The following is a 25454-nucleotide window of genomic DNA, read 5'->3' as shown; positions in this document are numbered from 1 at the left end:
GCTGGAAGCTGCAGTTCAGCAACATCTGGGGAGCCACACAATTCCCACCTGATTTATTAAATCTTGCATGAGTCACACATTAGAGAATCTGAAGTTGATTGCAATCCATGTTTTTCCCTTGTTTAACCAACAACCACTGAGTCTTAAAAATGTCACAATGCCTCCCTTCCATACTTTTTACACTGAAACAGATAACATGGTGGTCACTTTGAATAGTAAATTTCCCTGTCTCTATGCTTCTTCATTGGTAGCTCCCTTCCAGGAAACAAAATGTATGGTAGCCCCAACCTCACACTGAGCGTTACTAAACCATGGGTGAGTGAAAACACAGATGGTACTGACCTGCAGCTCCCATCAGCCCTAGCCAGCACAGCCAATAGAAAAGGATCATGGGAGCTTCTGTCCAAAACATTGGGGGGGGGTGGCACAGTGACCACCCGTTTATTAAATGATATATTGGGGAGATGGGACTTCCCCAGTGGAAACGGGCAATTAATTTTCTGTTGCCACAACAAAGACACTAGTGGGGATTCAAACCCTAGTCTCCCAAATGTCCTAAACCAACATTCAAACTGTTGCAACTCAGTGGCTCCTTGGATAAGGACATTTGCTTGACTTTCTCTCAGCCACACTGGAATTCTCTGGAAGCTGTTGCATCCCTTTCATAATTTATAGTATACAGCGCATTCTAGCTGATCTTCTATTATTTTGATTTTAAATAACCCCCCAAGTACAGTATGTTGGAGAAAACTGAACCACCTCATTCTTCCTTTTAATTTGCCTTTCATGACTTTTTTCTCTCTTTTGAAATCAAATTCTGTCAGGCTGGACTTTCTGGAAACTTTATATGTGTATTATATTAGGCAGCACAGAAGTCACTGTTACTCAGTGGCATTACTAGAATTGATATCGCACACACACACACCCATGTATTTCTTCCTATATGAAACTATACATAATATACATTGGCAATAATCTTTGAAAACTCCTGCAAAACAGGAGAGATCCCAGCAGACTGGCGGAGGGCAAACGTCGTCCCCATCTTCAAAAAGGGGAAAAAAGAGGATCCCAACAATTATCGTCCAGTTAGTCTGACATCAGTACTAGGAAAGATTATGGAGCAGATCATTAAACAGAGAGTCTGTGAACATCTAGAAGGCAATGCCATAATCACAAAAAGTCAACATGGGTTTCAGAGAAACAAGTCATGCCAGACAAACCTGATCTCTTTCTTTGATAAAATTACCAGCTTGGTAGATGAAGGGAATGCTGTGGATATAGTATATCTTGATTTCAGTATGGCCTTTGACAAGGTTCCCCATGACATTCTTGCAAACAAGCTTGTAAAATGTGGGCTAGACAAAGGAACTGTTAAATGGATCTGTAATTGGTTGACCGGCCGAACCCAAAGGGTGCTCAACAACGGCTCCTTTTCATCCTGGAGAGAAGTGACCAGTGGGGTCCCACAGGGCTCTGTCCTGGGCCCGGTGCTATTCAACATCTTTATCAATGACCTGGATGGCAGAATTGGGAGCATACTTATCAAATTTGCAGATGACACCAAATTAGGGGGAATAGCTAATACCCCAGAGGACAGGATCAAGATTCAAAATGACCTGAATAGACTAGAATGCTGGGCCAAAGCTAACAAAATGAAATTCAACACAGAGAAATGTAAGGTATTGCACTTAGGGCAGAAAAATAAAATGCACAGATATAGGATGGGTGACACCTGGCTGAATGAAACCACGTGTGAAAGGGATCTAGGAGTCCAAGTAGACCACAAGTTGAACATGAGTGAACAGTGTGATGCGGCAGCTAAAAAGGCCAATGCTATTTTAGGCTGCATCAATAGAAGTATAGTGTCTAGATCAAGAGAAGTAATAGTGCCACTGTATTCTGCTCTGGTCAGGCCCCACCTAGAATATTGTGTCCAGTTCTGGGCAGCACAATTCAGAAAGGACATTGAGAAACTGGAGCGTGTCCAAAGGAGGGCGACAAAAATGGTGAAGGGTCTGGAAACCATGCCCTATGAGGAACGACTTAGGGAGCTGGGGATGTTTAGCCTGGAGAAAAGAAGGTTAAGAGGCGATATGATAGCCCTGTTTAAATATTTGAAAGGATGTCATGTTGAAGAGGGAGCAAGCTTGTTTTCTGCTGCTCCAGAAAACAGGACCTGGAGCAATGGATGCAAGCTACAGGAAAAGAGATTCCACCTCAACATTAGGAGGAACTTCCTGACAGTAAGGGCTGTTCGACAGTGGAATGCACTCCCTCGGAAGGTGATAGAGTCTCCTTCCTTGGAGGTCTTTAAACAGAGGCTGGATGGCCATCTGTCAGGGATGCTTTGATTTGGATTTCCTGCATGGCAGGGGGTTGGACTGGATGGCCCTAGTGGTCTCTTCCAACTCTACAATTCTATGATTCTATGATTCTATAATCCTTAGCAATGTTTTATGTTACTCATAAATTGTAATTCCCATATATCACTGACGGTAATGGCAATAGTTCTGATATAAACAACTAGCAAAATTGAAAGTAAACCTTTAAATTACAATATCATATGCACAGTCAAAATAGATTTACCTGTACATACTCTCATGTGTTTAAAGTGAAAATTTGTTAAGATGTGGTTTTTTAAAAGATTTTTTTAAATGTAAAATGTAAAATTTTAATTAAAACAAAACTGGGGAGTCTCCTTTCTTCTCCCACTGAGCCTCACCCCACTTAGTCTATCTCTTCCACTGAGCTCCAATATTTTAAAGCCATGCAAGCAAATGTTATGGCCCTTTTCCACCCAAATGCAGATGTTTGGGGAGCAGCAGTGTCACCCCTCCTTAGAGTGTCACCTAGTGTGATGCACCTTCAATGCACACCCCTAGATAAGCCCCTGCTGTTACTGCATTTCAAAACATCAAACTTGCTTATTTAATGCCCTGGCATCCTAATGTACTGGTTATTAGCAACCCATACAGCTTCATATATGTCAGTTCCTAATCAGTCAGGATTATCACACTGCAGTTGTATGAACAGAGCTGCTTGTGAAGCAGTTTCGTAACAAGCTACCACTAAAATCTCTGTGGGGGCCCTGATATTTAGGAACACATTTATTAGTGGTGATTGTTTCCTTAGAGTTAGGCAGGAATTGCTAGCATCCTGAGGGCCAGATCTAGCAGTTAATGAACTGGGTTTAATTAAGTTCTCATAAATCAAAATACTGTCTTAGGGGTGGATTATACTGCCACAAAGGGCAGCTTGAAGCTGCCCCTGAGAGCTGGATTGGGGCTGCAGCAACCACATGCCACAGCCCCAATCCACCTTTTTGCCGAACCCAAAACAAGCGACAAATTGCTGTCCCTTTTTGTGCCAACAAAAAGCTAGATTTTCCCACCACGCTGCAGCTTTACAGTGCTCCAGCAGTGTGCTGTGTCTAAACGTTGCACCGCCAGAGCGACCAGAAGCTGGCTGCCATGTGGGAAGCCAGGTTACATGGAACCGGCTTCCGGGCATCATGGTGGCATGCGTTGTGCATACGCCACACCCCCAAACCAGTTAGAAGCTGGCTTTTCATGCCAGTCTATATCGGCCTTTAGTGTCTGAGGATTATCAAACATGGGTGTCTGTTTGCAAAGTTAAAATTATGCCCATGGGAAGATATAGTTTTGTGTATCTGCTAGGTTAAGGTATTCATGCAGAACACTAGAGCCTAGAAAACATACTAGAAGGTAATATAAATAAAAAATAAAGCATAAGCCTTTCTAGATGCTTTCTGGAAATACTGTATCTTCTCCCTCCCCTGCTGCCAGTGCCATGCTCTGTTTTGGTAAGGAAAACCAGATTAAAGAGGTCTGCTTGACTCACAGCTTATAACTAAGGAGCATGAACTTTTGATGACTGCTGACATTATTGTTTTATGCATAACTAAGCCTGTTTCTGCCTTAGTTGATTTTATTTTAGATAGAATGCTTTGAAGTCATTTCAGAATACAAGGCCAATTAGAGTAAATTGGAAATAATTAATGCTAATCTCCACATGATCTTAAAATCAGGTGCAGTCTTTTCTGCTGTTTCTGTAGCCTGCCTCTCCCTGAAAACAATTAAATCAGTGAAATTTCTCCCAACATGAGCTCTGTTATTCACTTCTGTTCCATACAGACGACATGGACGTTACGTTCTTGCCCTAGAAATATACAATTAGTCTGATCATACTGCTGTTGTTTGCATCAATGTCTTGGCAAGGCTTTTACAGCTATTTCTCACTCTTGACATTTATTTCTGAAAGTGAACTCTAATAGTGGGACTCTGAATTCAGCAATTTTATATAGGTGGGTTGGAAAACCAGGCTTTAAAAAGAGTGCTGTGTGAAGACCATTATTTGGGGTAGAGGGGAATGGACTTGCCATCCTAAACTTTCTTTATGGCTGCTCAGTTGATAACATTCTAGTAAAGGATCCAATTCATCTCTAGTAGCGTAGTGGTTTGAATACTGGACCAGGAGTCTAGAAGACCAGGATTCAAATCCCCACTCAGACATAGGTCTTATGTGCACAGCAGAAATAGTACAGTTTGACACCACTTTTAACTACCATTGGTTAATGCTATGGAATTCTAGGATTTATCTTTTTGTGATATATTTAGCCTTCTCTCTCAGAGAACTCTGGTGCCACAACAAACTACAAATCCCAGGTAATCAGTTTGTCATAGATAGGAAAGATATTTCCCTCTTATGTCTGGTTGCTGCAAATCGTTCTAGAAGAATTAGATGAAGATGACCAGAATACAGATGAAGCAAAAGGGAATTAGTGTTCTTGATATCTTGCCAGAGTCTGCAGTAAAGCAGAGGACATTAGCTTAGCATTAATATTGGCACAATATCTTGTGTTATTTAAAATTATAATTCAGCAGGAGAACCAAAGCAGTTTTGAAATGGAATTATTTGTTCCAGCTGCTTTGGTTCTTCCGCAGAGGAAGAGTCTCTGAAAGTCTTATTCCCATTAATATTGAATTTTACTTCATTATTAATGGGAACAAGACTTCCCAGAGGCTCTTCCTACTTTATTTGGGCTAATCGCTTATTGAGTTATGCAATTTGTGATGAATTAGTTACCATTCCATATTGTCTGTTAATCTAAAAATCCAAACTGGAAAGGTTGTGATACTCTGGAACCATGCTATTATCTGGGGTAAGGTTCCCAAAACTGATAGCAATATAGCCTTATTTTCTGCTGTTCACTTGAGAAAGATCCAATACTGATGGTACTAAACTTTATTTCTACAGTCTCATTCACACCCTCATAAACAGTGCTTGATTAAGTTATTGTTAGCAATAAATATTTCCCTTCACATACATAGACATTGACTGTTACAGACTTCTTTAAGCAGTGGAAGGAGAATCAGAGGCCACTAATATAAAACTAGTATATCAGGTTCAGACAACTAATGCTTTAAAACAACTCTAGAAGACTTACATTTGGGTATGCATGTACTATATATGGAAAGGCTCTGTAATCTCACTCCCTATCTTTGGCCACTGTAGGTAATTTGATTAACAATTAATAGTGTTCCAGAAAGATGTATGTGCTCAATCTTTCACAGAGCTCAAAAGTTCCAGAGAGGGGGTTGTATTTTTTAAAAAGTAACTTTTCCAGGCTCTGGTTTTCAGTGATAAAAAAAACAGAATTTAAAATGTTGAAATGCATCCACCAAACATGCCTTTCTGCATGCTCTTGAATTCTGTATAGTGTTTAGTGGTGATTTCAAGAGACTGTCCACATCTTTTAACCTTTTGGCCTGATGAAGAAGTCATTGAAGCTTTGAAAGTTTGCATGATGTATTTGGTACATTTTGGTTGGCCAATAAAGGTATAGCTGTTTTGTGGATTTTGGATTTTCTTGTATTATAGTGAAACATGGGCCTGTTACAGACAGCCAAAATAAAGGCTGGAGCGTGGCTTTGGTGTGACTTCTGGACTCTTAGGACACATGCATCATTGAAACACCATACCTCCACTGTGACTCGAAGCAGCTTTATTTTGGCTGTCTATAACAGGTCATAGAATCTATTGCATATGCTGGTCTAATGGCATCCCTAGGGTTGGTGTCACCCGGTGCGGTCACTCTTGGTGTCACCCCCCCCCATTGACCTCTTCTGTTTCACAACATACAGAATGCTTTGCATTGCTTTTTTGCACTAATGTTACTCGTCAGTCATCATTCCCATATACCACTGATTGTAATGCTAATAGTTGTGACATAAACAATTAGCAAAATTAGGATGATACCTTCAAATTACAATATCATATGACCAACCTAAATGCTATTTACATATGTATAGTGAAGATTTGATTTAAAAGAATTTTTTTTAAAAGTTTAAAAATTCAACAATTTTTTAAATAAAATTTTGAAATTTGAAATTTGAATTTTTTAAAAAAATCTGGGGCTTCTCTTTTCTCCTCCCACTGAGCTTCATCCCACTCCCACCATCTCTTAAAGCATTTTAAAGGGAAGCAGATGAATTTCTGGCAAAAAGTAGGTGTTTGAGGAGCAGTGGTGTCACCACCCTGTAGGGTGCCACTTGGTGCAGTCTGAACCCCCCGCACCCCCATAATGACACCACTGTGCTGGTTCAAGCTGTTCAGAGACAATCAAATCCTTTGATACTTTCAACAAGTTTATTGTGACATCAGTTTCGAAGGTGTAGATTCCATTTTGGAGATGCTTAAAATTTGTTCTATGATCTTAATTAAAAATCTAAGGTCTTTGGGAAACTCCCTTACTAGTTAGCTTCCTGGTTAGAGACTACACAGTTCTTTTTTAAAGTAAAAACTGCTAGAGGGGATATAATAGTGCTGTCTACCTCAGTTTATGGTGCTTCTGGGAGTTCAAGCAATGGGATTCAGAAAGCATAGTTGAGAGAGGCTTGAATGATTATAATAATAAAAGAAAATAAGGGAAGTACAGGAATGTCAATGAAGCCTGGTAATACTTGCAGCCTCCTTCAAGCTCTAATTTTGGCAAACTACTAAATACTGATACTGATCTAAATCCAATCACTAGTGCCACCTATAATGGATCCCATGACTCAGTTAATAAATAGTAAGTCAATATTTATGTGAATCCCATAGATTCAGTAGACCAGCTCTAGTTGGATTTAGGCCATTGTTGTTGGTTTTAATTTAACCTGTCATAACTACCGATATACTATCTTGTGTTAAGTTAAATTGGAGATAGAAGAAAGTTTGCTCCAAGAGTAGATACTAGCTTTAAGACTGTTCTGAAAACCAAAGAATATGGGTTGGAAGAGAATCTTTCTCTAGAAAGCTGCCTTCACTTAGAAGAGAAGGTTACACATCATAACAGAGGGTGGATTCTGGAACGCTGATATTGCCAACAGCCTAATCCCAAATAAGTTTTTGTAGCAACAGGGCTTTGTGTCATCAGAGATTCGGTGCAATAAAAAAATAAAGTTTCTAGTGATCTGAGTTCTCAACTATGATTTGGTCAAAGCAAATACATTAAATGTCTTGAAATATGAAGATAACTGAGGCAAGGGTAACACTACTACTCATATACCAAACTGGTGTGCATTTTGTAGATAGAAAACCATCTGCTATAAATTATAACTTCCAAAGAAAAAGAGCTGAGACAGTAATAATAAACTACATATTTTATTGCAAAGGGGTTTTTTAACTGGTAACATGTAGAAATAACTGGTAGATCCCTTAGAATCTCCAGATTCCTCTGAAACTTCAGAAGTGCTTAAAAGAAGAACACCTCTGATCCATAAGCACTGCTGAGGGTCCTCCCCCATTTTAAAAATTATGCTCTTATATAGTTGTTTATTGTAAACATGGCAAAGAGTTGTTTGTTCTTAAAAACAATTTAAAAGGAAAAGTGCAGTGGTAAAAAAGGCAGGCTCCTACCCAGTGATTCAACAGGCACAAAGATCTACTCAAAAGTGGGAGGATGAAGAGCTGTGCTTTTTCGTGAACTGCAGTGGCCACTTTGTAGAACAGAAAGGGAATGGTTGCAAATGAATCACTGGAAAAAAACAAACCCAGTTCCAGTTTGATTTAAAGTGCAGTAATTAATAAGCCACATTCATGATATATGAGGGAAGAAGGTAAGCTACAGCAAAGTATACGGAGGAATCTTGTAGCATCTTTCAGACTTGGGAGATTACCACATGAGGCACTAGTGATGGAATTGGAGTGGAATTACAACATGTGATTCCTCCCCTTGTCGCATGATGTCCGTGTCAGGGGTTAAAGTCAGCACACTGGGAAATGTCTGGATGTGTGTGTGTCTGACCATGAGCATCCAGCATTGGAAAGACAAGGCTGATCAAGCACAGCTGATGCTTATAGCCTCAAGGACACTCTGATGCCTGTGTGCACTTGTGCCTGGATGATGAAACATCTAGCTATATTTCACAGTGGGACACTTTACACTGTGGCACAGGAAGTAACTGAGTTTGGGAGACCACATGGTCTCAAGGCTATATAAGCTCAGGAGTTTCCAGTGATTGCTTTGTGGGTTGTAGTAGGAGAGTTGGTATTTGTGTGTGATCTGTAATATAGCATTGGTGATTTGTAGCACTGTAAATAAAGATAGCACTTCGGGAGACTCGGCTTGTGTGGTCGTTTATCAGCAGGAGCCGGAGTCAGCGTTTGCTGGAGAGTTCCCGAAGCCTCTGCATTCTTCAGTTCCTGGAAGACATCCAGCTGCTGTTATCTCAACTGGGAGCTGAGAACCACGTTTCTGAATTTGCCAGTCATACTCTGCTGTATGCCAGCATTGCCTATATGGCTCAGATGAGTTGCTGACAGTCAGCACTCATCCATTGCTAACCAGTTGTCCTATTTTTATTATGATGTAATTTTTCATTGACGAAAAAACCCATCAATACCAATATCGCTACATTCACATGAATGTGCAAGTGCTATTGCTTTAGCACTACAGTAGTGAAACTGTGGGGTTAACTTCATGTTAATGGGCATGTCATGAACCATTCTCTTATTCCTGTTGCATCACAAAGGCCGGTTACACACCGGCACTTTAGTGCGTGACGAGCACGCACTAGGGTTTCAAAAGGGCGGTGCTTCCGCACCGCCCTAACCCTAGTGCATGCTTGTCACGCACTAAACGGCGGCGGCCCTTCCATACGGCCACCGCCGTGAGGACGTGACGGCCGCGCCGCCTCTAGATGGGGCGGCGCGGATGTAACATCCTCAATCCGCGGCACCGCTTTGCTTCGCTGGGCGCAGCCTTCAGATGGCTGCGCCCAGCGAAGCAAGGGAGAAAGGGGCCAAGCGGCCCCTATCTCCCCCTCCCCGCCGCCGCGGGGTGTCCTTGGGGCTTGAAGCCCCAAGGACACCCCTTTTCAGGCTGCGGGGGTGGCGTTTTGCTGCTTCCCCGCAGCCTGAAAAGCGGCGGATCGGGGCCTCAGTGGCTGCCGTTCTGACAGCTCAGGCCCCGATCCGGTGGAGAAAGGGGCGGGTACAGCCCGCCTCAAAGAGGCGGTCTGTAACCCACCAAAGTTTCCAATTTAGTGAAGAAAATTTTTACAGGATACGTTTATGCTGGATAAAAAAGCATGTTGCTATCTACAGAACCACCTATACTAAAATTTTAAACAACAACACAGAACTTTAGATTTCTAAATCATAGGAAATGATAGGAAATTGTGAGGTTTTGGAAGATTTTTTTTTTTAAAGAACCACATCCATAAAGCAGGGGGGAAAGGGGAGGCTGGGGTTATGTAGATTGTGTGGAAAACCAAGACCAGAAGCATTCCGCACAAAGCAAAGACAATCATACTATTAAAAGATAACACATAAATTAGTGTTTTCATAGTGTTATTGCTCCCATTGTAATCACGTTAAAGAAATTGTGCAGATACACTGACAGAGCACCATGGTGTGGTAATATCCTGACAGAAAGAAGGTGGTAGCATAAACTTTTGTAGACTGCATCTGCACTGTAGAAATAATGCAGTTTGACACCACTTTATGTGCTGTAGTGCCATCCCATAGGATCCTAGGATTTGTGGTTTTACAGTACTCTCTGCTAGAATTATGGTGCCTCACCAGACTACAAATCCTAGGGTTCTGTAGGGTAGAGGCATTGCAGTTAAAGTGGGGTCAAACTGCATTATATCTACAGTGTAGATGTATCTATGGACTTAGATTGATTTCATCAGAAGAATGATAAAGTCCACAAAAGCTTATGGTACAACTTCTTTCTCTCAATTAGTCTCAAATGTGCTACAAGATCCCTTTACATATTGATCCAGATTAACAGGGCTATGTCTTTGAATCCTAGAGCCAACTAGAAACACTTAAGATGCTTGTTATAGTAACCCACTTCCATTTGTGAAGTGTGCTATGCCTTGATGCTTGATCACCAAAAAATAATTAGGAACAATTTACATGTATTAATTATATGTGGAGTATTTATAATATGCTACATGTTTATAGGTTGTAGGCTGAGGAAAGGAACCTGAGCCCCTCTGGATGCTGGACCACAATTCCTATCACCCTTGTCCTTTGATGGTGTAGCTGGGTCCAACAAGATTTGGAGAGTCACAAGTTCCTCATCCCTGCTATTGAAGTTCAACTATTCTCTGTCCTCACAATGGCAGGTAAGTGATTTGTCTGAATGTCAACACCATCCAATTCTGCATCTTTCTGGACAGAAACTATACCATATATTTTCTTCAGGTTCATTTCATCTTTGAAAAGGTAAACAGCATCTTCCTAGCTAATATCTTTTCTAAAATATTAGAAAACACTGATCATTCAAGCAAAGTAAATATTATTAAGGGTTTTCTTCCATATTTCCATATTCTGTTTTGCATAATTTCCATACAACCTTGATTTAAAAAGGGAAAATTCAGATTACAAATCACATCCACATTGGATCAGTTCATTCAGTATATAGTACAAATCCAAAGTGACAGCAACCCTTGGAAGCCAACTGGTAATAATTCTCAGTTAAATACTGATTTTGAAACCCTACCTTTTCTTATAGACAAACCTAGATAAGCCTAAACCAAACCAGGCAGGATGAACACTTACAGGCCAAAAAACTGAAAGAGTGTTTATAATGTTCAATTAAAAATAAAAATTATTCATAAAGAAATTAAACATGTGGTGGAAAAAGTATTTTGTTATATGTACCTTATGGAAGATGCCAAAATGTGTTTCAGTGAAGAGCAGTGACAACTGTTTCATTACACTATATGCTAGATAGAATATTGATCACTACCAAAGTACCATTTTTCCAAGGAAGTGATCATGCAACATCTGGAAGGCCAAGGAAATATTTTGTAAAAGGTCACTGAAATCTCTTTCCGGAAATATTCTGTATAATGAAGAGAATACAGAGATAGCAGTTTTTGTTTTTGATAAAGCAAAATTTAAATGCCATGATCACACTGTGAAAGAGCCTCATGATCACTGTGTGAAAGTTATTCAAAGGAATCTCTTTCAAATAGTGATCATGACATTTAAATTTTGCTCTATCAAAAACAAAAACATCTATTTCTATTATCATGTAGCATTTTTGGAATGAAAATGTACCTCCTATGTGTTTTATTTTCAGGTAGTCATTGCTCTACCTATAATTTTTGTTAAAATTTGTTCTACTGAGCCTACTAAATTGTCAGCCCCTCAGATGAAAGTATTTCATATTCAAGGTATTTAGGGCTTACATGCATTTTTTTATCCCACAGGTGTTTCAACTGCAAAAAGCAGTTCCAAATACCTATCTACCTATTTATTATTTATTTATTGAATGTACACCTCATCTTTTTCCCAGGATAGGATACTTTTAAGGTACTTCTAAGCAAAGGAACAAAAGGAGGGTGAGATTTTGCTAAATTATGATATATGGAAATGTTCTGTGTTTATTTTATCCTGGCTGCTAGAAGATGTTCCAAATTGGCAGGTCTTATAGTGCTCCTAAAACAAGTATAACCTTTTAGATGTTGTTGAATGTAATTCCCAGCACTCTTGGTCACTGGCTATGCTAGCTAGGGCTGATGGGAATAGCAATCCAACAACTGGATGCCTGCAGTTTTTCTACGCATCCTAAAAGATGCTCAGTGCTTTGTGTGTAAATGTAAAAAGAATTATGGATCTCCAAGCAAGAGATCTGCATATTTATTGACTAACTTTCCCCAGAGCTCTAACTGTATAGCAGATACCATAATGTTTCTCTACATATAAAAATGGTACAGACTTGCTGTGTTAAACCAGTCTTAAAGATCTTAACAGGGACAGATCTTAGAAGGGAAGCAACCTTTGGGACAGGAAAGGCCCAAAATGCTTCACTGGAGGTTAAACAAAATCTAGCCTTGTACATAATGAAAAAAATGTTGAGAAAGATTTGATTCTAAGGAATGTGTTTTTTTTGTGTGTGACATAAATTGGCACCAAGAAGAATTAAGCCTTTAATAGATTAATTCATCCTAACAAGATCCATAGGATCACTTATATGTGAAAATACAGTCCTGCCTCATTCCATAGAGTTCCTCCTCTTACTAGGAATCCACCTTGGGGAAGATGCTGACTTTATTGTTCCTGCTAATTTTTCTGTCTGCTTTACACTTGGTCTGCTTGGTCTGGATGAGCTCCTCTGGAGTATTTCCCAAAGGAGGCAGAAGTCGCTTTTTGCTGTTCCGATTTTCTGACATCCACTGTGGAGGCAACTCGAAGGGTCCAAAGCCAAGCTGCATGGAGTACTTTTCATTGGCCAGTTCAGCTTCTGTTGGCATAGCTGGTGCCACCTGTGCAGCAGAGTCTGCAACTGCTTGGGATACAGGCCTCTGAACTAAAGTATGTGCTACCTGTGAACTAGTGGTAGGGATTTCTTTCTGTTGGTAATTGTTAGAGCCAATGGATTTTGTCTCATTTTCTTCCTCATCCTCTGTGGGCTTGAAAATTTGCTGTTGCCCAATGTGAAACATCTCCAGCAGCTGACTACCAGAACGGACATGTGGCTCCAGGTTGGCATCCACTGCAGCTCCAGAGCTGACAATGTTTCTTCGGCTGTACCTGCGTTGTAACTGCACAATAGTCCCTACCAAACACTTCCGTACAGATTTGTTGACAGTCAGGAAGAGCAGAGGATTGGTTAACAGTGATATCTTGGGCAACCAGATGGCAGTGAGAAGCAAATACACAGATGGGTGAGAAGCATCAAATACAGTGCGATATATCACCAACGTCATATAAGGGATACTGCAGAAGATAAAAACCATAACCATGGAGAGCAGCATGGCATGAAGTTCAGATTCTCTCTGCGAGGCGTAAGGAATAGAAATGGTATTTTGTGGGGTTCTTAAGGCAGCTATGATGACTTTTTTCTTTTGGCTCGCACTCAGCGCTCTGCGGATGAGGATCATAAAGAGAAACACCACAGACACTGGCAAAATCACAGTGCTAATGTTGTAAATAATGACATATACTAAATGGCCAATGGAATAGCTCCAGGGTTCAGTACAGGTGGACATAGCATAAATGTCTGACACATTAGTCACAGCAAATACTGGAATGCTGGCCACCACTGCATGGGCCCAGATGTAAATCACTAGGTCACGAGATTTGGCATCCGATATCTTTCTTTCCAGTGGGTATAACACTGAATAGTACCTACCAAGAAAAAAGGAAAGAAAAGGTCTGTAAGAAATAAATAAATGCACTATAAAGAAATAAATGCAGTATGCATTTTACAGTGGGAACCTTTTATACCTCCTCTTCCTTCACCAAGTGGATTCATCTGGCTAACAAATAACTGGATTTGGTGGTGATATCACAATATGAGATAAAAATATTATTTATCACAAGATCTTTAAATACATGGTAGACAAGTGTCTAAGCTGTTAAAGTAATCCAAGGCTTGAATGGTAAAAAGCCAAAGTTTTCAGAACTTTACTTAAAATATCCCCAAAATTAGATTTTATATATATTTAATACTTTTCAGCCAGATTTTCTGTCAATAAAATAATATCCAATGCAAGAAATATCAAATCTTATTCTTTAGAATGGCATGCTCTGCTTTTGAAATTTCTGAACCGAACTGCATAATGTTTTGTAAAATCATAGCATCTATTTCTTAAATCAGATGGACTTGTAGTGTCACATATGCATCCTATTAATACCAGTAGCAAAACTACTTCATTTTCTCTTCATATCAATAGCAATCTACATTCTCCAATGGACTGGAGTTGAATCTCACCCTTTGTCACTATGGCAAGTGCTGTATTTACACTACAAAAATCACATTTTTAAAAAAATGGTGATTAACCAATCCAATATTTATTTCTTAATTTTATGTGATTAATATGAATAGCTCTCATTTCCCTTGGTATGTGGAACACCACTATAACAGAAGTAAACATTTCCCCTTCTTTGGATCTTTAGGGAATTCTTGGTCTATAGTTGATCAGTCAGTGTCATGCTATACAGTAGGCCCTTCCCTTATGCGGGGGATCTGTTCCGGATCCCCTCACGTGAGGGGAAACCCATGTATTCTCACGCCCCATTGCAAACAATGGGTTGTGTGCTCGTGGCACAGGGCAGCATGTGTGCCACAGGAACGTGTGCCATTCATTTACTCCTTGCATGGCTTTAACGTAAGCCTGAAGCTGCGTATAGTTCCAGGCTCTGGAACAACCTGCCTGACAAGATCCGCCATATTAACACTTTGGAATCCTTTAAAAAGGCTATTAAGACGGATCTCTTCCAGCAGGACTTTCCAGACTAGGTTAGATCCATTAAACTTGCCTCCCCCTCTATTGATATCAATATCAAAACTGATTGATACCATCGCCCCCGTGCCCCCCTTCTCTAAAGGAAGACTCATTTCTAGTGCTAATCTGCCCGAAATTTTAGTGTATTCATATTGGACAGTTTTAAATTTTTGGATGTTTAATCTTTTTTTAGGGGTTGATCACTGTTTTTATGATTGGGAGGAGGGGTCGGATTTGGAATTTTTAAATTGTAATTTTTAGTTGTTTGATGTTTTATTTATACTGTTAGAATACGCTTTGACTCTTTTGTGAAATTATTATTATTATTATTATTATTATTATTATTATTATTATTATGCACCCGCATACAGTGTGGGTGCACTGTATAGTTACAAACAATGAGCCAGTCAGTGGCCAGCAGTTTCCAAAAATTTCAAAGATTCAGGTTGGAAAGCTCCTGACTTGATATATTGGTGTAACATCTGTTTATGTTAGTACAGTTTAGAAACTTGAAAGAGGAGATACTCTTAGCCTTATACAAATCTTTTACCCTCAGCTCACTCATACTTTGGCACCGCTCCATCACCATCCTGCAACCCAAAAAGCTACCTAGAATGGCTGTCAAGCTATCAGCCACACCACCAGCCGTAGGGCCTTATCTCATGAGAAAAGAAAGCTGAAATGGAGCCGGAAAGTAGTAACTTTCTCCATGCCTTTCTGTATGCTGTTGAAGCACTTCCGTCTTCTTCCCAAGGGAGACAGTCGTAAAGGTGTGTCGTGATGCCACCACCTGAATGCATCCCAGGTCAAAGCCTTACTCAGCCGGCCATTTTTCAAAGTTGGAAACTCTCAGACTTCAAAAAAGTGCTGGCTGAGCAAGGCTTCGACCTGAGATACATCCAGGCAGCGGCATCACGGCTAGATTGGTGGCGATTTAGGTCTGATATCATCTGGGGGCATCCTGGATCCTGAATTCAATGTGGAAGAGGTAAGGCGGTGTATTTATGCATGTGATAAGTTCCTAAATGACAGCTGGTTGAGTTAGGTTGCCCAGACCTTAAAAAAAGAAAACCATTGTATGCCACGGTCATTTTAGAGAAGTATCTCTGCACATAATTGATCAAACAGAAAGACAGCAAAGTTAAAATACTGCTCTGAGCAATCTGAACAAATATTAAGTTTAGTAATGTCCAGAACAGAAGGCAGAAGAAATTTAGGAATGCACTATTTAAAAAACTATCAGTACAAATCAGTATTTTAAAAAGCCTGTATCCGTTATAATGTTTGATAAGTGAAAGGCCTTCTGTTACAAGAATTTTTAACCAGTGTATATTGATGGGCTTCAATGAGATCTGTGAAGTTTTTTGCTCTTCATTTTCCTTTCTGTTACTTTTGAAATGTGTCTTTCTGGGGTGGGTGGGGGAGTCTTTACATCAAATTATGTTAACAAGATATTGTATCAGTCCAAGTAAGCGTAGGGTGATGATTGCAATAAGTTTTTCAGACGACGTTTTGCTTATCCCGTCCTTTTCCTGCCTCTGAAGTGGCATGGCCCCATCAATTTGTATTAACAGAAACTCGTGTTCATACAACGACAGGGCCACTGACGAGACAAGGACTGGATAAGTGAGGATGCGATAAAGACGGGATAAGTATGAGAGCAATCCCTCTTTACCCCGTGTGATAATCTCCATTGATAGTTTTTAGAGATTCTGAAAGGAGTCCATTTTATTTTATTTTATTTTATTTTATTTTATTTTATTTTATTTATATGCCACCTTTCTCCCAAACTAGACACAAGATGGCTCACAAAAAGATGCTGTAATACAATAATAACAATAAAACTGTACAATTGTAAAACATAATTAAAACACCACATTAATATGACAAGCCAAAAATGGAAAATCCTCAAAAATTCTATGTTTAAAAAAACCGTTTAAAACATACCAAAGCAATCCCCTAAATAAGAAGCCTTCCTGGACACAATTATTTATTAAAAGTCTGCTTGAAAAGAAAAGTTCTTGCCTGCCAGGAAAAGGAGAATAGGAAGGGGGGCAGTCAAGCCTCACATGGAAAGGAGTTCCAATGGGTGTGAGCAGCTACTGAAAAGGCTCTTTCTGATGCCCTCACCAAATGAACCTGTGATGGTGGAGGGACCAAGAGAAAGCCTTCTCCTGAAGACCATAGGGTTCTACCAGGTTCATGTGGGAAGATATGGTCTTTCAAATAGTCTGGACCTAAGGTGTCCATAACTTGCCAAAAAGTTAAAAACTACAGTATTGGCATATGAGAAACGCCAATAACTTACCTATCCAGAGCAATGGCAGGAAAGCTAAGGATGGTGACAGAGCAGAAGACCTTGTGCAAGAACTTGATGATCTTACAGAAGACTATGGTGTAGATCCACCAGCAGCAGTGTGGACTAGCACTGAGGACAATGTCAAAAGGCACACAGACCAGGCAGGCACAAATCCCAGAGCAGGCCAAGTTCTTAATAAAGCGATTTGTTACTGACTTAAAAACTGACATCTTGCAAGTCGACCACAAAACCACAAAGTTTCCTATAGATAAAGGGAAACAAAAATTAACCAATTAAATGTTTATAAAAATGTATATGATACATTGTGTATAAATGATACTGATGTGTATAAAAGAGGAGCAGTTAGCTTCACACAGGACAGAAACAACTGAATCTCAAGAGAAGTTACTTATCTGTTGCTAATGGAGGTGAAATTTTATTCTCCATCTTTTATTGCCCTTTGTCCCTGGTCCTTACAAAGCTAAGAAGGAGAGTGCCCTCTGCTTGCACTGAGATCCTTCAGTACCATCTAAACAGACAGGAGAGCAGTAGTTTCTGAGACAAAACATAAGTCTATGACTCTATCATCATCACCTTTCTTCTCCTCTATGATTTTTAACATCTTTGTCTGATGAAGAAACAAGTGAAGCTTTGCAAGTTTACATTATATATTTTATGCTTTGACGATGGTCCAATAAAGGTATTGCTGCTTTGTGGACTGGATTTTGTTGTATTTTACCGCATGGCCAGTATGGCTACCCCTGAATATGTTTCCTAGATGTAGAGTATATAAAGTAATGGTCAGTTCTTCAAATAAAATGTGAGAATGCCTCCTATTCAACAGTGTACTTTTCCCACTGAAAATTGCATTACCAAGATGTTCCCGCAAACTAAAATGATACATGACCACATGCATCTTTACCCAGAAATAAATCTTAATGTGCTTTAATTGCATTTATTCCTAGTAAAAGTGTATAGGATTGCACCATTAGCCACAGTTTAAGTAAAAAATATCTTGTAGTATAAACATCCATAACAAATCCTTATTACAAAACACCACTGACTAATATTAGATAATATTGCACGTCGTTCAGTTTGATACCAATTGTGCAATATGTTTTATCTTACAAATTGCTGTTTGGTATGTGACAAAATATTTAGTGAAATGACTTCATATCTCTGATGCATTTGGGGAAAAAATGTTACCATTTTGGCAGCTGCTTTAAGTAAAATAACATTTTTCCATTCAAGAAAATCACCCTTCACCTTCACCTTTTAAGGAGAAATACTACAAAATACAAATTGAAGGCTTGATTTTACATTTCACCTTTGTTACTGGTGATTTTTATAAAAGGGATTGAACAGGATATTGATTCAGCCTTGGCAGAATGAATTCAAAAGGAAGGTTAGAGAATGGGGGAGGGGGGGTTGCATTCAAATCCAAGCAATAATAACTATGTCATAAATCCCAATGATATAATAGCTTGTTTTTATGAAAAACAATAAGCTGCTGTGAACAATTAAAAGGTACTGGATTGTTCCACAAAAAGTAAATACATTTTACATTTTGGAAGTGTGTATACACACAATACCGTTTTAGCAGTTTAAAACCACTTGAACTACTGTGGTTCCACTCTATGGAATCTTGGGATTAGTAATATATTCAGATACTTAGAATTCTGTGCTAGAAACCTCTATTGTTGTAGTTCAGGAGAGTACACTAGAACTCTCTAGTAGAGAATTCTAAATACCAATTCTGCTACAAACCCCAGGATTCTGTTGAACAGAGACATTGAAGCCAAATTGTTATCAAACTACTGTGGCTGCATACATTGGCCATACTCTTGACTGTCTGTGAGTTCTCCATACTATCCTTTCCTTCTCTGTATTCTCATCTTCCTCGTTTTGTTGTCTTCCTTGTCAAACCAAGACGTCTATGGTCTCTTTCGCATTACACAATTATAGAACGCTGATACCACTTTAACTGCCATGGCTGTATCTTACAGAATCCTGAGATTGGTAGCTGGGTTGGATACTAGAGCTCTCCAGCTGATAATTTTAAGTAACTCATTGTTGCTGTTGTTATGTTCCTTCAAGTTGACTACCATTTATGGCAATCCCTCCATAGGACGTTCTTGGTAAGATTGGGGCTTCTTATTAGCCACAGTGGAGGAGTACGACACGAGCTGCACAAGCCATCTGGTCTGAATGGGGTTTGGGGAAGGTCATATTGACCCACGTTAAGGTCCCATGTCCCCCTGAATTGGTCTGGATCTACCGAATCCACATCCTGTCCGTCAGATCCAGGCCCAATTCCAGCCCAGGCTAATGGTCTGTGTCATCAAAACAAGACAATGTGAAGCCAGCACATGCATTCAGCCCACTAATCCAACACTCAAACCACTACATGTTGGCCTCACTCTAAATAACTCACAGAACTACAGATCCCAAGTGGTTGAAACCAAAAAGTGGTTTCAACAAGCTATATATGTATTGAGTGAAAGAGATCTAAGGCAGGAAGCAGGAAACCTCTTTTAGCCAAAGGATCAAGTTCAGTTTCAAGAAAGTCTTCAGAAACTGCATTTCTGTGGTGGATGGAACAAAAACTAAAGAGCAGGACTATAGATATCATCATATTTTAGTATAAAATTCTGACTCTTGGTAACTAAGCCTTGGGAGAGGAATTTCATTCAGAATAGGGAAAATTTTACATTCGCTTATTTTAATTGCATCTCTGATTGAGTGATTGATTTAATATGCCACTTTTCTCCCACATGGTACTCCAAGTGGCTTACACCATACATAACAACAATATAGCTAAAGCATTCTGAAATACAATAAATAAATAAAAGGGCATTAAAACAGTACAGCCAAAAGTACATTTTCCTAATCTGGCCCTTTGGGATTTTCCATACCATTTTTTCCCATGATAATTTGGTAATTATCATGGATAAAAAGGTATGCAAAATCCCAAAGGGCCAGATTAGGGGCAAGACTATTCAGGGTGCCTCAAGTCTAGAATTGCTAGCTATATTGGTTGGTCATTCTTAGCATCTTTACATGAGTTCGTAGTTAAGGATCTGGTGCAGTGGTGGCAGCAAAGTTCAGCTTAATGATGCTGACTCTATCAGATTTCACAGATTCTTAAATACAAAAAAGTAAACACAAACCACTTAAAAACATCAATTTAGAACAGTTGAAAGCACATTTTAATAGAAGAAACTTTTTAACATTGATTTGTTTTAATAACTTATGGTTTAATTTACATTAATTTATTTTAATTGCATTTCTGTGTTAGGTCACAGGAAAATTTAACTGGTGAAAGGTTTACATTGATTTACACCTATATCTGAAATAAAGAAATATCTCATATTTGTACGGCAGGAAACACAATAACATCAAGATACTATTTGTGTGTTGTTACTTTTCAGTGAGACATAAACTGCCCAAAATATACATGCCATGGCAAAGGCAGATGGAGAAAAAAAATGTTGAAAGTCTACAGTTCATGAAAAGGCTATCCTCTGCAGAAGCCGCTCAAATATTTAGGTGAAGATAACTTGAGTTATATCAGTATGTAACACTGTTACAAACTACGACCCCAAACAAACAAAATGTATACAACCCTGTTCTTTAAAATAATATGAAAGTTGGATCCACTTTGGAAAACGTTTGTTAACAGAAAGACAAATATTTTGAAAAAGACTGAGGAAGGTAGGAGGAAGTCAGTATATATGCGTAATGTTAGGAATGAAGTGATGATATGTATGAATGGAAACTATAGAAGAGCAAGGATAAAGGATAGTAAAATAAGTAGTCGGAGGGATAATGTAGGTGAAGAACGTAAGAATAGGTAGGATGGTTTAGATTTAGGTATAGAAGAAAGAGAGAGGGATTGGTTAGAAGGATGATGAGAGTAGAAGGAAATAGAAGGATACATTAGAAAGGAAATAAGAAGGGATTGTTTAAGAGTAGCTCTTTAATTTGGATTGATACATGAAACTTTATTATAGAAAGGATAAGAATGTGAATGTGGTATAAGAATGTATATTGTAGTCAACTGTAAGTATGTATGTATTTGTATGTCTATTTTTGTTATAATTGTATATATTTTTAATAATAAAATTTTAAAATTAAAAAAATAATATGGAAGTATTTGTCAGTAATTTCAATGTGTTTCACTTCTCCCTGTTCTAGCTAAATTCATCTGCCAGCAGCAATCTGAGTTACTACCTGTTACCATTAAAGCAAATCATTTTCAATCATGCACAACACCTACATTTTGTCTAGCTTTTTGGACTAAATGTTCAACTCTGTCTATATAAACATCAAAAGTTCACCAAATTTGTTTGCCTTTTAAAGTTTCTCTTTCTATCATAATGTTATCCACACAGAATGTTCCTTTAATGTAGCATTAAACATTCACAAACATCATTGTAATAGGTTTCTGTTCACGCAAAATAGAAAGCTGCTTAATGGCAGCTCACCTCAAACTTATTCACAAGAGTACCTAGAATCACAGAGTTGGAAGATTTACAATCAAAGCACTCCTGACAGATGACCACCCAGCCTCTGGTTTAAAAAATTTACATCATCATATCATTATATGTAGGGGACAAACTATTATCCAAATAAAACTGCAATGTCACTTGCTATTTGATGTTCTTTTTTTTGCCTGTTTTATTGAATCATTTCCTGTATTGCTATGTATTTTATATGTATTATCCTACTAGAGAGGCCCCTCCCCCACCACCTTTCCCTTCTCCTTTTATGTCATGTCTTTTTAGATTGTAAGCCTGAGGGCAGGGATCTGTCCAATTAAAAAGATTGTATGTACAGCGCTGTGTAAATTTACAGCGCTTTATAAATAAAGGTTAATAATAATAATAATAATAATAATAATAACAGTAACAACAACAACAACAACAATATTAAGCATTCCTAATGGTGTTCAATATTAAACATACAGTATATGTGAAAGTAATTTATGTGGTAGAGACCAGGGCTCAAATTCCTGCTTGGCAATGAAAACCCACTGGGTGACCTTAGGCAAATCACATTCTCTCAGCTTCAGAGGATGGCAATGACTAACCAACCCCCTATGAAGAAATCTGCCATGAAAACTTTGTAATAGACTTGCCTTAGGGTCACCATAAGTCAGGAATGTGTTGAATGCACACAACAACTACAACAAACTTACATGGAAGGAAACTTTTGACTGTCTAGATCATGAAAATCTATGGCTTGCTCTTAAAGAAATGGGCAACTAACACACTCACAGCCTTTAAAAAGGACAATGGCAAACTCCCTCTGAACAAATCTTGCCAAGAAAAACCTTAGGGTCACTAAATGACTCAAAGGAGTACACACACACACACACACACACACACACGTGTGTGTGTGTGTGTGTATATATATAATTATTGCAAATGAAAAACTACCCTAATGTTCAGGTCTACCTCAGAGTCTCTTCTCCAGGAGCCTTCACCATCAGAAGTGAGGCAGGTATAAAAAGAGGAGAGGGTCTTTTATGTAGTGATGAAAATCTTTCCCAGATAGGTTTTCCAACTGCTAATATTCATGCTTTCTAGTGGGGCTTATATGCTACATAATAACATACCCTGCAACTGTCCAGATTTAACAAGGAGAGTTAAAGCCCTGTCATCCCACTTTTTCCTGCTTTTAAAGTATCCCAGTTTCTATCTCCTCCCACTTTCCCTTTTTGTCGGTCATCTTTCTTCAACTGATGCAAGCTGTATTCAAAGGACAAAAGTAGTTTGCACTTAATAAATTCAGCAAAAGGGAAGGGAGAGGAGGGGGCAGAATCCTACCCTTCCCATGAGGCTCATGCAAAAGCAAACTGCTGCAGACTCTCCTAGCTTGTGTGTTCTTCCTCAGTAATTTTTGCCATCTTGACCATACTCTAATATAGCTTGGCCACATGTATCCCAGATTACATCTGTGAAATGTTGAATAGCATATCATTACAACTCTCTGATTAAACATTGGAGTGAGTGTAGTAGAATGGTTTGCATGTTGGACTATGACTCTGAAGACAAAGGTTCAGTTCCCAGCTCAGCCATGAAATCTACTGGGTGACTTTGGTCAAGTCACACTCTCTCAGCCTCAGGAGAAGGCAATTGCAAATCTCCTCTGAACAAATTTTGCCAAGAAAACCGCATGATAGGTTTGCCTTAGGGTTGCCATTTTAACTGTCATGGCAACTTCCCATGGAATTTGGGGATTTGCAGTTTAGGGAGGTGATTTTAGAATTTTGAGCCAGAGAGCTCCAGTGCCACACTAAACTATAAAACCCAGAATTCAACAGGAGGCAGCCTTCATAGTTCAAGTGGAATGATAACGCTATAATTGTTTAGTATGTAAGGACCCTTAGTGTCACAGAAAGACCTTTTCCCAAGTTTTCAACCTCTGTTAAATGTGGGCGATATCTCCCTAATGACAGAAGGCTGTGCTGGATAAAAGAATTTTTCACGAGCAAAGAAGCACAATTGGCCACAGCTTGTATTTCTTTTCCAGTTATTTGCCATGCTTCCTTCCATTATCAACTGGTTTATGAGTTACTGTGATGTTTTATGAGTTACTGTAAATTGGGAAAATGTTTTAATTGAAGGCAGGTATTAAAAGATTTTAAATGATTATATTTTATACCATCTATGCAGGAATTAATATTTCTGCATTGAAATATTATATTCCATGCAGAAAATGCTGTTTCCTGCACAGAATTGGCTGTGTTCTATGCAAATTTTGTACAGAATAATTCCCAAACTGCAAAGATTCTCATCAGTCCAGGATTCTTCCTGTCAGGGTTTCTGAACACTTAAAGAATATATTTTCAACCATCTAGTGAATATTTCAAATATTATTTCCATCCCTGTCCTCAGTACCAGCCAAATAGCTACTGCGAGTATCATGACAGCAATTAAAAACTGGCACAGGCTTTAAAAATTGACTCTCAGTGCAGTCAGTAGACTTAGTCATATATACATGGATCTGGAAAACTAATTTTGTTTCTGAATAATCTTTACAAGAATATCTGAAAGAGAAAGACATTTGTTCCTCAAATTATGCATTTAGAGTTATGTTACTTGATCTTTTATACACATTTGTTTATTCAACCATGTAGCTGATTTGCTCTTCAAATGTCTTGGACAATCCTGTTCATTTCCCCCCATTTTCTTTTTATGTTAAAACCAATAAAAAGTATTGGCCAACCCTCCCACCCCCAACAAACCCTGAAAGAATTTCCCAGCAACAGCATTAAGGACTGATTATGAATCCTGCCAGAATCCATCTTATACATTGGCATACAGTACCACACTGTACTGCAACAAAAGTTTAATTTGACTAAGGCCCTGTGCAGATCGGCACTTTGGGCTGGCCTGGAGGCAGAGTCAGCAGCGTGTAGCATCTCCACTCCGCACGTCCCAGCTCCGCTCCCAAGGCACCATTACACCATGTGCTACTCCACACGATGTGTAGCATCACAGCGCTCCTCCAGCACTGCATCCGAATGACGCAGTGCTGAAGGAACACTGTATAGCCACAGCACCGTGGCTATCATGCCCTTTTCAGGGCGCAAAAGGGAGCTGCTTTTTGTGGCTCCTTTTCGCAACCTGGAAAGGCCAGATCAGGGCCATGGCGTGAGGTAGCCACAACCCCAATCTGGCTGAAAAAGGGGTGATCTGCACAGCCCCTTAGTGCAGGTATAACTGGAACTAAAGTGGGCCAAATTTGATACTCTGCTGACCTGTATTAGTCTGATATTCAAAGTTCTCTTAATAAGATTTAAAGTCCTAAATAGCTTGTGATCTTGATACAGTACTTTAGGGAGCACTGCTCCTTATGTGGACCAGTCCTAAGACTGACTTCTATGTCCCACCAGCCACATGTCAATTCAATATGTGAGGATGTGGGATAAGGCCTTCTCAGCTGTCACATCCCAATTGTGGAATGCCCTCTCCTTGAAGGCCTGATTTGGCCCAATGCTGGTTTCATGTAGGCAGCAAGTACAAATATGACTATTTATTAAACTCTTTTGGCTCACTGATTATTTTAAGTGTACTTATAGTGTACGGTAACAGAAATTTCAGGAAACTTAGATTTCTAGGATTGGCAGATCAATAGGATTAGCAAGAGGACCTAGTAATTGAAAATCCATAAGTTTATTTCCAGTTGTCGACAAAGGAAAACATTGAACTCAGTGGAATTCAAGTTCCAAAAAGCTGAGAACCCCGAACAAGACAAAATGGCTCTTTTTATATTATTCAAGACAAAGAAGCTTCTTCAATACACCTGATTGGCTAATTACAATTTAAACATATAGAATTCTTACAATCAGAACAGAAATACATGCATACATTAAAACTGCATCATCACTCCTT

At 39.1% G+C, this 25454-nt stretch overlaps 2 protein-coding genes across 5 annotated transcripts in view; both read right to left on the bottom strand.

The window, feature by feature from the left end:
• FSIP1 (fibrous sheath interacting protein 1) overlaps positions 1-25454 on the bottom strand; it is a 591530-nt gene that overhangs the window by 148788 nt on the left and 417288 nt on the right. The gene's annotated exons all lie outside the window — the stretch shown is intronic.
• Positions 11596-25454, bottom strand: part of GPR176 (G protein-coupled receptor 176) — a 61395-nt gene continuing 47536 nt past the window's right edge. Inside the window, exons 2-3 of the mRNA XM_042464482.1 lie at positions 17062-17314; positions 11596-13653 (exon numbers count right to left, since the gene is read on the bottom strand). Coding sequence (XP_042320416.1) covers positions 12543-13653; positions 17062-17314 — 1364 coding nt within the window. The 3' untranslated portion in view covers positions 11596-12542. The remainder of the gene's footprint in view (positions 13654-17061; positions 17315-25454) is intronic.

The sequence above is a fragment of the Sceloporus undulatus genome, chromosome 1, assembly GCF_019175285.1.
Source record: "Sceloporus undulatus isolate JIND9_A2432 ecotype Alabama chromosome 1, SceUnd_v1.1, whole genome shotgun sequence".
Classification (NCBI taxonomy): Eukaryota; Metazoa; Chordata; class Lepidosauria; order Squamata; family Phrynosomatidae; genus Sceloporus; species Sceloporus undulatus.
Note: the sequence above shows the minus strand (reverse complement) of the source record. Positions and strands in the feature narration are given on the sequence as shown.